Below are 15222 nucleotides of genomic sequence, written 5' to 3'. Positions count from 1 at the left end.
CCATTGCATCTGCTAATTCTAATTACAGAAACGCTTAAACACTTAAATACATAGTTATGTGTCAATTATATGGGAACCAAAGACAAAAGCCAGAGAACAACCAGCACAAATTGTTTTCATTCATGTTCAATCACTTGTCCCACTCCCATTGTATATGCTAATTTATTTACAAAAAGCACTTAATCATTCCAAGTTAAAAATGATTTTATTTTAGATTGTCTCTAAAACTCACTGTACAAAGTGATTATCCTTCATAGCATAGGTACACCACCACCTTGGCTCTGCTGGGTATTCCTATAATGGCCTTTTAGATATCCACCTAATGAACATGCCTAAACATTCTTCAGGTTTGTACTCGGTAGCTGTATGTCCTCCACCCTGGTTAAAAATATTTCTCCAAAACGACAGTTAAATTGAAGTTAATTAGATAAACATTGCATGAGGCAATTTATTGCAGGAATTAAAAAAGGTCTTACTTTCACAGTTGCAAACGTCATCCGATTTGAATAAGTCCTAGTATATCTATCAAATTATGAGATTGATTTAGCTTCTGAGATAGTTCTGCAAATACAATAATGGTATAACAAGTTTGGAGTTTGAGCACATATCACTTACCCTGCAACTTGACCATTGACGTACCATTGCCTCCACTCATCCACGATGGTGTAGTTTAAAGATCGAATCCACGCTTGGGTCGCCAAGAATGGAACTATCATGTCATGATCCCCACTATTATTAAAAAAAAAATGGAATACATTACAATTTAATTATACATATCCAATGCTAAATGGAACCAAAAGTAAGTAACTAATGATATCGACCTGTATATTAATGAACGATAGCCTTTACTGCTTAGATTTTCATGATATTGGACGCTGTTTCGAATATCATGCTCGTAAAGTATGTCATAGTTACAGCGCTGCCATTTTCCTATACTACCCTGAAGCAAGAGTTAGCCATTCATGTTATATATATATACATCATTTAAAGTTACCGTCGTGTATAACGAATCAATTATACCTTTCGAACGTTTAGTGCCTTGCGAACATCTTCAAAATTGGCCCAATAGGTACATAGTAAATATGCATGACTCTGGGATGTGGAAAATAGTAAATATTAAAATGATATACTTTTAGCAACAAATTTAGGGTAATTAGTTACATGAAGTTGTTATCATATGAAGATGATATGCGAAAATCATTAGATAGTTTGACATATATAACTGAATTACAATCTAATGATCTTTAACTATCGAGTTAAGCCCCACTTTAGTCATTGAGATTAGCGAGTTACATTGATTTAGTCTCTAACTTATCAATTGTTACCATTTGGTCTCTTGGATTTAAAAAAGTGCACTAATATAGTCCTTCGTGTATTTTCTATCACAATACCCTAACACCGTTAGTGATGTGGCTCAAACATTGCCACGCTGGACATATTAAAACGATGTTGTATGCGTTTTAGACTAAAGAAAGCACTAAATGACGTTGTTTGAGACTAAAGAAAGCACTAAATGACGTTGTATCAACGTCTCTAGAGGTTGAGAAAGGATTTAAAGCTTTTGTGTTTGCCCACAGAGGTTAAGTTATGGTTTTTTATATTGTAGTTCGGGCATCCAAAGAATGACTTATTAGGGTTCGATTCCGTCGTTGACTAGCAGAGAATAGGGCGACATCTGCAGCCACACCACCCTGGTACTCTTGGTGCTCTGCTTTGACTTGGACCCTAGTGGTTGAATGAATAAAACTCTGGCTACCACCTGAAATCATGATCCCATACCAGCAACTTTGCACAACAAAGAAGAAGAACGACAAGAAGAAGATTGGATAGAACGTTCTCTGTTTTAGGTTATAAAAGAGAAAAAAGGAAAAAGACTAAGTCAGTGCTATTGGAATTTTTCTCTAGCTTAGCTGGCCGTTAATAATCTAACGTGGCAAGGCTTGAGTCACGTCACTAACGGTGTTGAGTTCTGATACTGGAAAATACATGAGGGACTACATTGGTGCACTTTTTTAAACCTGTGAGATTAAATTGTAGCAATTGAGAAGTTAGGAACTAAATCAGTACATCTCACCAATTTCAGAGATCAAAGTGGGACTTAACACTTAACTATCATTATCATATGAAGACAATTTCATGAGAATAGTAATCTAAATTTAAACTCTTCCATTAATGAAAATTGAAGGTGTGAAAAGTTACCCGACAGCTTAAGGGTGGGACTGCAAGGATCGGAAACTTGTGGAGCTGATCAGTTAGAGTCAGAGATCTCCTCCTCCATGGGTTACGCAAGGCGAACTCGCAGTTAGGCTCCAAAATGTGGCATACATAAATTCCTGAAATAGTCTGAGGACACACGAGTTTTCTAACCTTTATAATTTACACTCAGATGTTTCATCAAAAGCAATTATAACAATACATGGCTGCTGGCTTACCTCCTTGTATGATTCCATGTCTCTTACACAAGCTTTGTTTCCGGGGTTTACATTAATGAACTCTCCTTTACAGTTCCTATTTAGTGACTTATTTTATTGCACCAAAATAATTCGGATATGTATGTTAGCATTTTAAAACAAAAATAAGAAATATTATTAATTACACCTATTGAGAATTGATTAGTAAATGATTTACCTCGTATAATTCATCAGAAATGAGTCCCATGCCATGATTGAATGCTACTGCATAATTATCTTCGATAAATGTTGTAAAGGGATTCCCCAGCAGGTACCCCTGTACAAAATAACATAGAAAATTCAATCTACTTGAAATTATAAGGAAATGAAAAAGTATATGAACCAAGAGGGATTAGCAAAAAAGTAAACAACTTAATTAATTTATAATTATATTTAATTAATTTCATTTGTTTTTTAATTAAAATTCTGAATGATACGTTAGAGAATTAGGGACGGGGATCACGGAACTCTGCTTCCAACAATCCCGATTCTTAGTATATAAAAAAATTTATAAAATATATAAAAGAACATCTATTTAGTATGAAAAAGAAACATTCTGATACTTAGTAGAAGAAACATCCTAATGCCTAGTATAAGCACCATCCACATAGAGGTTTTGAATTCACCTAAAGGCATCTGGCTGATTTTTTGGTGATACCCTCTTGATTCCTTAGCATTGTTGTAAGTTCATATAAAAAGACAGGCTGTTATTACCCATTTTTTTTTTAAACGCACAAACCTGGAGATTTATATGTGGCTTGACGCCACCTTCATTTCCTGCGAGTAATAAAATTTGGAGAGAGATTGAACAGTCAGAAATTGGAGGGCATTAGGCCATTAACTACCTATTATTTAAGCTTAGATCAGAGGAGTTTAACCATTTGAAATTTCTTCAACAATTGCTGGAATGGGAAGCCCAGACACTGAATCACCCGCAATGTACACTTCATTTGATTGAAATTCCGGATGATCAACCAGCCACTACACGTATTTAAGTTAAGATAATGCAAATGCAATGCTGTATTTGAAAAGATTGGAGTTTATCATAGAAACAACATGTATAGAATATCAATGAGAAAATACTCGGTTTGTGAAGTTACAGTCGAACCTCAATTTAGTCTTTAAAGTTTTAATTACCTCAGTCCCTAAACATTTCAATTGACTCTGTGACGGAAACCACCGCGAGACTAACGTGATTAAAATTTAAAAAGTTTTTTGGACTAAGTTGAGGCAATTGAAATTTTAAGGACTAAATTAAGGCTTGAGTATAACTTCAGAACCAAACTAAGTATTTTTTCAAAAATCAATGCAATGAAGATTAGGGTGACTATTAGAACGGACCTTCCTAATAAATTGATGAGCATCTTGAACTACTTTCCGGGTACTTTGGTGAACAGCACGTTCTGTTTTGGCATAAGAGAATCCAGCACCCACAGGTAAATCTACGAATATAACACTGCTTACCTGGCCACCAAACCATGCAAATATGATCAATTTTCTCAAAGCAAGACTAAACTTGTTTAATTTGACTTGGGCAAATTTAAGTTGAAACATTTATTTACTATAATACTTTTCTAATCGCGTGAAGATGTCTTTATTAAAGATTATAGTTAAGATGCTGGTACACAGTTTAATCAAATATGTCAAACTATCTAATATTTTCTGTTGTTATCTTCACATGAAACATCTTCCTACTTCCTATAAGTATTCATCTAATACTAAACCTTTGTCCATGACTGTGGCTTCAAAACCAGATTTGGCAAGCTCCCATTGTATTCCTCGTTTATAAATGATAAAGGACCTGTAACAACACACATATATAATATGCAAAAAATATGATTCGACCCATTATATAGTACCTTTGAATGCGTTTGTTTCTGAAAACAGGACAAGACAAAATACTGAAAATAAGACATAAAGCACAGAGACATAAATTCAATTTATTTTTATTTTTTTATTTAAAAAATTTAAGACGAAAATAATAATAATAAAAAATATAATTATAAAAAATAATAAAATAAAAAATCAGTTGTATCTCTTGTTAGTGTTTTCGTATCTTTTCTGTTATGAATATAAAATATATTAATTTAGTGTTTTGGATATATTGTCTCTGTCCATGTCTCCTCTATTAAACACGATTTTGTGTCTCTATGTCCCAGTCTCACTGTGCTGTTATGTAAACAAACGCCGCTTTTGGTGTTTGGTATGTACCTACCTACTTCAAAGACAAGGCCAGACAAAGCAGAGCAACCAGGGCCACCGGTAAGCCAAAGAAGGAGAGGGTCCTCTTTGGGGTTGTTCTCTGAGTGAATGAAATAGTAGAAGACTTCACCATCTTGCTCCTCTTCAGTTTCACCTACACCCACATACCTTATTGCCATAGCCATGCCATGCATATTTTCATAGTTTGAATTCAATGATTATTGAATAATAACCATAATATGACTTAGGAATTAATGAATCATATTATACCCACCCAGTTTCAAGAACAAAAGGAAGGGGTCCTTGGAATCCAGGAAGGGATTGCACTATGGAGTGAGATGTTGAAAGCTGAAAAGAGCAAATGATCTCTAACACAAGTGCAAAGACAATTAAAACTTGAGACAAGGAGCTTCTGCCGCCACTACCACAATTACGCAAACTAAGCTGTGCCATTTTGAGTTCCTATGCTAAATCTCCCGCACCACACTTCTCTATATCCATATTCCTTATCCATTCTAACTTTTAAGGAATGTGTCTTTTTCTTCTTGGACCAACTATTTTATGGAATGTTATACATGATGTTACTGACATGGTGAGATATGGTCTTTTTCTTTTTATGGTATCCTCCCATCCAGTTGGTTAAGGATTAATCTAATGCAGCACTGAGTTTATCGCTGATTAATAAATTACTGATGGGATATGGTCATATGGTGAGAAATAGTCACCATTTTTTTCTAATGAGTCATGCCCATTTTCTCTAGACTTTAATTGTTCCTGCCAATTTCTATGTAAGTATGAATTTTTGGTAACCCACTAGCATTTTAAACTAATTACAAATTATTTTTTCACAAATGATCTGGTATGACTTATTTTTGAACTATTACTAATAAATATTTATTATTTAAAAATTTATAAACAAAAAGACAAAATATAAATCCATAGGATGCTATTATATACATGTAGTATCAGAGATGAACGGGAGACCTCCGGTTGGAGTGTTCAATAACGAATTAGAGGATTATTTCTATACGTAATATACATAAGATAATTAAATATAGAGTAAATTATTATTTCTATGCACAAAAGTTAAAAATACTGACATATTTATCTATAGAAAAAAGAAAATTATCATTTATATCCATAAAATATGAGTTTCATAAAAATTTTAAATTATCTTTATCATTATCCGCGTCATCTTTTTCCTCCCTACTAACCACTCCATCATCTTCTTCATCTGCTCATCACTTTATCACCACCACCACCACCACTAACTCCATCCATTACCGTCCTCCTTTCTTTGTGGTCACCCTTCTTTCTCTTCTTCCTTGTCTCACCCTTGCCAAACAAGGGGACTTTTGTACCAGCCCTGCTTCGTCGCCGCCAGCAACTCTAGAGCCGCAGTACCCCCTCTCCTCTCTTCACCTAATGTCGCTGCCTTCTCCTCATCACTAAACCAGTGCCGTCGACGGGCCACTGCGCCATCTGCCACCACTACGCTCTCTTTTGCGAACCAAAACCGCCGCAAGCTCTCTCTCTTTCTATCTCTTTCACCATCTATTTTAAACCACCGGACTCTAATTCACTTCTTCTTCTCCTCTTCTTCCCCTTCTTCTTTCTTCTTCAAGAACCAGAGAGCTCTGAACCACCATCACAACCCTGCCATCATCACCGTCCGCACTTCCAACCACCAGAACTGCCACGAACCACCATCGTCTTCACCATCGACAAACCCGAGCCACCCTCACCGTCTCGGTCGTTCTTTCTCTCAGACCACTGCTAGCGAGCCACTCACCAGTCTCGCACCTCCACCGAACCCTAACTCAGCCTCTGATCTCACTCTCTCTTCTACTCCAACGAGTTGCCAACAACATCACCATCATCATCATCTTTTCAGTCATCGAACTTTCAGAAAAACTACTATAGCTAACGTCTTTCTCGCTGAAACAGAACAAGTTCACCCTTGCCTCTTAGAGTTGGCTTAGGTGAAGATTGCTCAATTCGTTCAATTTCTCACATGACTTGTTTGAGTTTGGCAATTTATTTATTACAGAGGCATTAGGTGGTAGCACTCTACTCTGAGTTCATTGAAAAGTTGAAAACGATGATGATAAGGATAATTTGAGATTTTTATATAATTTTGTAGTGTTTGAATAATTTTGTTGTATAGAACCCATATTTCATGGATACAAATGGTATTTTTTTTTTATAGATAAATATGTCAGTATTTTCAATTTTTATGAGTAAAAATAGTAATTTATTTTTAAATATATCTTATTTTTTATTTGGATTAAAATAATTTTTTTTCTTTTTTTCTTCAATTGAGTAGGCCAATTTAATTAGATCTTGTGTTTTTAGCAAGCTCAAGTGTCGTTTTGAGATTTTGTGATAAGCACAATAAATAATTTATAAATAAGTTCCGAATGGGGCCAATAAATAAGCCCAATAAATATAGGAGCACATATTATAAATTCTTTGTATTATTGTTTGTTTGGTTTCAATTAAATCATTCATAACAAGTTCACTCTTTCGCCGGTCTCCAGCAATGAAATAAGCATCTATTCATATCATATACATTATAATAACAACCAATCCAAAATTAAATAAAAGAAAATGAAAATTGCAAAACAATCAAGTCAATAATCTACTTGCCAAAATGAACGCATTCATTTCAAGTAACCCAAAATAAGTAATTTCAAGTGGCAACACACAAATTTTCATTAAAAAAATTCAAGAAATAATTATCAAAATTTATACAAGATGAAGCGGTAGGATGATTTTCATGAAGAACAATAATAATAGTAATTACACATAAAAATGTTGCATTACTTAACCCTAAACTACTAATTACCCATTATTATTCCTTAGAGAACAAGGGTGGGTTTTCTAATTCCAACAGCATAGCTTCTACTTCTAGGGTAAGAATTAGGCACAACAGCTTCACCCCCTTCATTCAAATCAAAAGGCTTATCCTCATCAATTCGACCCATACCAACACTCACCGACTTTGGCAACCCCACTGGTTGACTTTGACTTTGACTTTGACCTCGTCCTCGAGCTTCTTGTTGCAGTTTCAGGACCAAATCCACGTCGATTCGGTTCCCCATGGTCCTCGCCGACGCTGCCCTGACAAGCTCCGCGTAATCCTCCGAACCTGCACCGGACATCGACGTGGCGGCGCTGTAGCTTCGCGGCAGCCCCGCCTGGAATCTCCCCGCCGCGTCTCCGGTGTTGCCGTAGCTGACGCTGTAACCGCACTGTGTTATGCTTCGAACGTACATGTCCTTCGCCTTTCCAAGAACTCTTATAGGTGTGGTTATGATCCTCACCAACTTGTTCTGCCCTCCTTTGTTTCTCATTCTTCAATTCTTTTCCGCGCTTTTCAGTTTTTGATGCCCGAGTAGTGTGGAAAAATGAGACTAATAAATGGGATTTATATATGAAACTGGGAACGCTACCATGGACTTTTTCAGAGCAAGCCGGGTCAAGAAAATTACGCAGATAATAACGTGTTGGCGTATTATTATTATATATTAATCAATATAGTTATAGCATTTGTTGATGAAGACATGTAGAGGTTCTACGTTCAATACTTTGTATTTTCAATTACAGCGATAGGTGGCTTAGATTAGAGGGAAGGACCGCTACTATTTCAACATCTTTTATTTGACTTCTTTTTCTTTTAATATTAATAAACGTGTTCTCAATTGAAGAACAGTTCCTTCTGGCTCTAGCTTTTTTTTTTTTGTATGGAGTTGTTGATCGAGATAGCTTTATTGTCAGGTGATGAACAAGTTAATTAAGAGTAGAAAATTAGCGTAGGCAGGGATCTGATGTGGATAAAGTTGTAAAGACGTTTGTGTGTAATAAGTAAAACTTTTTTTTTAATAAAGATGTTTACGTGTCTTATTATTATTAGATGAATTAATAAATTGATTATTTTTAAATTTTTTAATAAAATAAAATTGATTTTTTTATAATAACAATAAAATCAATTGTTATCAAATTCAATTGAACTAAAATTATGATTTTTTTTAAACAAAAGTAAAAAATTTATTTATTTTTTTATAAAAAAATTAAAATATGATTCGGTTTAGATTGTGTAAATTGATCGGATTAAATTGGGTCTAATAATTATAATGTGGATAATTAAGTTTATTATTATTACTATAATAAACTGATTTTATTTTAATTTATTAAAAAATAAATTATTAATCAATTTAATAAAAATATCTAATAATATTATAATACATATAAAATTGAAAATTAAAGTGTGGCATTTGAAAACTGTAAACGGGAGGCTTGACTCATAAAGTAAATGGTAGAATTTAAACGCATTCTCATTTTGGCAACTAAGATAAGAAGATAGACTATTTTGTTAACCAACAAATAAATGTATGTTTGATTTGTCACCACTTGCCAACCAACAACCCAAACCCAAATCAAGAATGAGCACATGTCAATAATTGCAGCTGTCCCTAATTAATAATAATGACTTAATGAGTACCCAAATAAAATTTCAAATTACTCTATCAGTAACTATGGAATAATTAAGTACAAAGCATAAGTAACTATTCTATCATCAGTTCCAAAATCTGCATTTTCTAGTATTTAAAATATTTTTGTTCAATTATACTAATAATATTTAGCTCAATTATATTAAGTATATACTAAAATTAGCTACTAAAATTAGACACTAATATAAAATATATATTAAAATATAAAATATTTATTAAAAATAAATTAATTTTAGTATATAAATAATATTTTTGTATTTAGATAGTATTCATTAATAATTATACTAGATATACACAAAGAATGAGTAGTGTAGAATTGCTTAAAGTGAAAACTCAAGTACATTTATTTTTATATAAAATTTATAACTGATAATTATTAGATGATTTGATATGTTTGAGTAAATTATTATTTAAAAATTTTTAATTATCAATTTTACATGAAAACAATTGCATATAAATTTTTACTATTACTTAATTAAATATTTTGCTAATAAATGCAACTCATGCACATTTTAAAGACACTGCAATCACAAAAATTTAAATAGAAATTATAAATTAAATGAAAGTTTTTAAATATTTATTGAAAGAACTAAAATTTTACGGTGGTTTTATTCTCTTAAGTACTAAGCAATATTTTTAGAAAATTCTTTAGTTAAATCCATTGATTAAAATGTATATTCATTTTTATGAGGATATTTTTATTTTAAAAAAAATGTAGATAGACAATAATATTATTGAACAATATGAACAATGGAATTAAAAAAGTAAATTAATCATAAATTTAATTAGTAGCATAGTATATTTTAGTAAAATTAAACCAATTTTAAAATCTATTGTTCATGTTATTTAAAAAAAATCATTAATTACCTAACATAATCTTTTATCTATTCATATAGTTCCTTGTGTTGATCAAGTTGTGTTGTTGTTATTATTATTACATTATTATTTGCCTTATTTATCTTTTATTTTTGTGACAATATTGATATAACATTTATTAAATTGAGCATAAAATGTAAATTACGTCACTTTCGTGGTCTAACACGGATGAAGATTTATATTTAAAAACGAAAAAACCTTATCTGATTTTAAGAATCATCAATACTTGTTTGAATAGGGAAAAAATCAACAATCCATGTCAATTTCTAATGATATATCCAAACTTCTCCTTCCATGAAATGTTGAAAAGGCTCATGAGTGTTGTTAGACGTCCCCATTATTATTAACTAAATCATAATAAGAGACTTGTACCAAAGTAAAATAATCATAAGACGCTTCAAATTCAACATTAATACTTTTGATATGGTATTATTGATAATAAGCTAGTAAAGATGGTCCTTATCACACATATAATTATAGTCCTTATTTTAACACCGCCAGGGCAAGTATTTCGCCCTACGAAGAATACATACAATAAGAAGGATTGCAAGTATGAGTCTTAATTTTTTAAAAGGATCTTAATTGGAATATTGACTGAGAAAAGAAAATTGCTTATGATTTTGTAAGTTATAATAATGTCATGTAAAAAACAGAGACTAAATCTCTAATCTAGTTCTTAAGATTAATGTGGTATACTAAAATTATTTTTAAAATTTTAATTATATTGATTATATTTTTTAGATTAAAAAAATTATACCATATTAATTCCTGACCATTTTTTATTAACGACGCGCTAACATAACTTGATATTATTCTTAACACGTATTAACATGCTAATCACTTGCTATTAGCTGATAATTCTATTCTATTCAGTAAAGTTTCGAAAAATAGTTGTGCCTCTCATTTAAAATTATTGGAATCTTATAAGAATTTCAGTGGGTAAAGAGTTAATATTAATAACTCGATCCTGTTTTTTAGTAATAACACTTTAGAGCTGATTAGAACCTCACTAATAGTCCAACTAAAAATTTCTCACATAAGTGCACAGAATAAATATTTAGGTTTATCTTCCCTTATCAACCGCTCTAAGAAAGCCACCTTCAACTTAATCAAATATAAAGTTCTCAAAAGGATACAATGATAAAAAAAATGCTTGTTATCTAATGGAGGAAGACATATATTACTCCGAGCAGTTGGTAAAGTCATACGAATATACACATTGTCATGTTTTAAACTTTCGAACAACTTGCTAAATGAAATTTATAGTATTCTAACTCAATTCTGGTGGGGACAGCAAAGTTTTGAAAGACGAATGGTGTGAATTATTGGGATAAAATGACTAGACTTAAGAAAGAAGGCGGGCTTGGTTTTAAATATCTCACTTCTCACAGCTCAAAACCTTACTTTTTTTTGGTAAACAGTACGTGTTGAAAAATCATGACTCAACCTAACTTTCTTCTTTCTAAAATATTTAAAGATAAATACTATAGATTTAATTATATCCTTACAGCAGAAGTGGAAACCTTACCTTCTTGAGGTTGGCAAAGTATTCTTGAAGAGAGGCGAGTTGTAGAGAAAGACATTAGTTGAAAAGTAAGTTTTGGTGATATCCGAATCTTTAGTGAATCATGGCTTCCTCCTCCTTACTTCTTCACTGTTTCACCATATGCGGTACTACTATCAGATAATTACCATTTATTATGGGTAAAAGACCTGTTTTTGTCAAATAAATAGTGGAATCAAGTATTAATTTCAAATCTTTTTCCTCTAGAAATTGCTCCGTATCTTTTCCATAATCCCAAGAGAAGGTGAAGACACAATTTAATAGGTAATGAACAGAGTAAAAACATATGATAGATGTTGCATCACAATACATGATTGCTTATCAATTTTACCATACTTCCATTAAATTTTGTCCGAACTTCATGCAATAGAGACCAGTTTGGAGTCATTTATGAAAAAGTTTCTTGTTCTCCATCAACGGTTCCCATCCACTCCGACAACTTATTCAATTTGCAAGTCAATTTCAAAATCATTTATACACTGTCTATTTTTTTTTTTTGTAAAGACGCAAATCTAGTGTGGAAGAAGAATCTTTTGGCTTACCTTATTCCAGATTATAGATATTCTTTGTTTTTCGATTGGTTAAGGGATTCGGTATTACAAACTGGATTTTAAGAAACAAGCCCTCAAAGAGCTTGACTAGTTTTGATTATAATTTGGAATATTTGGAATGAGAGGTGTCGTGAATCTTTGAGTATGTCCAGGAGCATCGGAAAAAAAATACTAGCAATATCGCTTAAGTTGAATAAAAAATTATCTATTTTGTTTTATGCATAATGTTCTAAACTTTTTTCTTTATCTACTTTTTTATGTTATTTTCTTCTTATAATTTTATCTGTTGGTGACGAGTATTTGAGATTTTTTTTCTATTTTTTTATCTTGAGTATTTATTTTCTTATTGAATAAAATATTATTATTATTTTTAAAATAAAAAATATTTTAAATACTTTAAAACATATATTAAAAATAAGTTTATATTTATTTTATAAAAATTTTAAATTGAGGTGAGCGTCTCTGGTGTTGAATTTGTTGAGTAATAACGGGGCATCGCCGTAGCCAAGTAATATCCACCGTAGCATACATTACACGTGTCACCTAATCTAGTTAAAAATCACATGCTTCAGAATTCAGATATCTGACTACTACTACTACACTCATATCCACATATCCATTGGTGATCATTCATTCATGTGATGAAGAAGCACATTGGAAGTGATGATGCCACAGTTACAGTGGCAGTTGCGATGTTATCGTTGCTGTGCACATGTGGAGCAATAACACTAACCCCCACCGCTAACGGTAACACCAATCTTCACCCGTTGATCCTAATACCTGGCGCCGGAGGGAACCAACTAGAAGCTAAGTTGACCCAAGACTACAAACCCTCTAGCTTCGTTTGCAACTCCTGGTACCCTCTTTTCAAGAAAAAGAATGGTTGGTTCAGACTCTGGTTCGATTCCTCTGTCCTTCTTTCTCCTTTCACCAAATGCTTCGCTGACCGCATGATGCTTCACTACAATCAAGACCGAGATGATTACTTTAATACCCCTGGGGTTCTCACCCGTGTCCCTCACTTTGGTTCCACCTCCTCCCTTCTTTATCTCAATCCTCGTCTTAAGTAAGTGCTCATTCTTCTTTACGCATATGGGTCTCTCACATGCACATAATTTTATCTTTGAGGTTTTAATTACACTATTGTCATTCCAAAATGGAGCATTGGGTACCATGGTGGTAACTGAACTCACACTTCTTTATCATGTTAAACAATGGTAAAGTGATATTGTTTGCTTTTGACGTTCAATCAAAATAGAAACGCTTAATTAATGTGTGTGCGTATACAACTATCAAAACGACTTCATTTTTGTATTAATTGAACACCAAAAGCAACCAACTTGATTTTCCATTGTCCAGTAATGTTGCAAGAGAGTGACAGCTCATGGCTCTGTTTGTTAAATGTGGAATCTCAAAACCACTTTAGGGATTTAGTTTGGTTCAGGGTTAATCGTGCAGTAGAATAAATAGAATGTTGGTGAGTTTGGTTTTACTTTTATCATTTTATCATTTCAAGCACTTGGTTAGAAAGGAATGACAAAATCTTCAGTCATTAAGAAACAGGTATTGCGGAAGTAGTCAACAAGTTGATTAAGAATTATAAAGAGTGGAGTGATATTTGATCTTTTAGATTATTGATGGCATTGCCAAAGATAATTAATAATTAGTTTATTTTATCTGTCTAGTACTTTTTCTTTGATGCTCCGTGTTATTATGTTGAGCTCATTGTTTTTTTAAAAAAATTGTAGCATTGAACATTAACCTCTTTAGTTTTTTACAGGTATGTCACGGAATATATGGCTTCCCTGGTAGATTCATTAGAAAAGCTTGGTTACATTGAAGGTGAAACACTGTTCGGAGCACCCTATGATTTTCGTTATGGTCTTGCAGGCGAAGGGCACCCATGTGAAGTGGGATCAAAGTTCCTTGAAGATCTCAAGAAGTTGATAGAAGAAGCAAGCGCTTCAAACGGTGGGAAGGAAGTGATTCTTGTGTCCCACAGCTTAGGTGGTCTATTCGCCTTGGAACTCCTTAACCGAAACGACCCTTCATGGAGCAGGAAATTCATCAAACACTTGGTGGCACTTTCTGCACCATGGGGTGGTGCAATGGACGAAATGCTCACTTTTGCATCTGGCAACACTCTTGGTGTTCCCTTGGTGGATCCATTGATAGTTAGACCTCAGCAGAGAAGCTCCGAGAGTAACTTATGGCTTTTGCCTAATCCCAAAGTATATGGTCATCATCAAAAGTTGCTCATCACTCAAAATAGAAGCTATTCAGCACATGACATGCCTGATTTTCTCAAAGATATTGGTTTTCTGGAAGGGGTTTATCCTTATAAAACACGCATTTTGCCGTTAATAGAGAACCTTAAAGCACCGGAACAAGTTCCTATTACTTGTGTTATAGGGAGTGGGGTCAGTACCCCGGAGATTTTGTTTTACAGGAATGGTGATTTTGATGAAGGGCCAGAAATTTTGTATGGGGATGGTGATGGAACGGTGAACATGGTGAGCTTGTTGGCCCTTCAGTCATTAGTGGGAGAAGACAATAAAAACCAAAGCATCAAAGTGATTAAGATTGATGGTGTGTCTCATGTTTCAATACTAAAAGATGAAGTTGCACTTGAACAAATAATTGCTGAGATTAGTAGAATTAATTCTCATCACTCACATACTGCTTTTGGCAACATTTTTGTAGGTAGATAGATGATGGTCATATATATGTCTTTGTATGCAAAAATTAATGCCTCCTATGGAGTTTATAGTATTTGAGTAATTGAATAATTGTTCATAATTTTGAAAATGAAAATTAAATTATATAATTAGTTCAACCATGCAGAGATCTCGTTATCCATTAATTCCAACCATACGTGCAAAATTAGTAATAAATTATATATTTGAGTAATAGTTGAACAGAAGTCCATCATATCGGTAGGGGGAAGAGAAGTGGAGGACAGGGGTGTAAGTTATCGAACTGAACTGAAATTTACCGTAAAATCGAGTCAAAATTTACAATTAAATAAAAAACTGAAAAATTGGTTTTTTTTAGTTTTTTTTCTG

At 33.1% G+C, this 15222-nt stretch overlaps 3 protein-coding genes across 4 annotated transcripts; 1 reads left to right on the top strand and 2 right to left on the bottom strand.

Annotated features, from left to right (window-relative positions):
* Nucleotides 1-3: 3 nt before the first annotated feature.
* On the bottom strand, nt 4-5196 carry LOC107461169 (serine carboxypeptidase-like 17). Of its 2 annotated transcripts, XM_016079634.3 has the most exons (14): nt 4927-5196; nt 4666-4820; nt 4175-4251; nt 3792-3914; nt 3329-3431; nt 3190-3227; nt 2629-2727; nt 2433-2519; nt 2200-2343; nt 1021-1092; nt 822-940; nt 616-729; nt 477-522; nt 4-378 (listed from the first exon to the last, which is right to left on the bottom strand). In XM_016079634.3, exons 1-14 carry the CDS (start codon nt 5103-5105, stop codon nt 295-297), a joined length of 1440 nt encoding a protein of 479 aa, XP_015935120.1. In that variant the 5' UTR covers nt 5106-5196; the 3' UTR covers nt 4-294. The 2 variants fall into 2 exon arrangements, with proteins under 2 accessions (XP_015935120.1, XP_052108872.1); XM_052252912.1 differs by lacking the exons at nt 4-378; nt 477-522 and having other exon boundaries at nt 822-930.
* A 2146-nt stretch (nt 5197-7342) lies between these two features.
* LOC107461171 (uncharacterized) lies at nt 7343-8067 on the bottom strand. Its single transcript, XM_016079638.3, has one exon. It carries the CDS (start codon nt 8006-8008, stop codon nt 7514-7516), a length of 495 nt encoding a protein of 164 aa, XP_015935124.1. The 5' UTR covers nt 8009-8067; the 3' UTR covers nt 7343-7513.
* A 4671-nt stretch (nt 8068-12738) lies between these two features.
* On the top strand, nt 12739-14996 carry LOC107461170 (lecithin-cholesterol acyltransferase-like 1). Its single transcript, XM_016079637.3, has 2 exons — nt 12739-13223; nt 13938-14996. Exons 1-2 carry the CDS (start codon nt 12799-12801, stop codon nt 14866-14868), a joined length of 1356 nt encoding a protein of 451 aa, XP_015935123.1. The 5' UTR covers nt 12739-12798; the 3' UTR covers nt 14869-14996.
* Nucleotides 14997-15222: the final 226 nt, after the last annotated feature.

The sequence above is a fragment of the Arachis duranensis genome, chromosome 8 (genome assembly GCF_000817695.3).
Source record: "Arachis duranensis cultivar V14167 chromosome 8, aradu.V14167.gnm2.J7QH, whole genome shotgun sequence".
NCBI classification, from domain to species: Eukaryota; Viridiplantae; Streptophyta; class Magnoliopsida; order Fabales; family Fabaceae; genus Arachis; species Arachis duranensis.
Note: the sequence above shows the minus strand (reverse complement) of the source record. Positions and strands in the feature narration are given on the sequence as shown.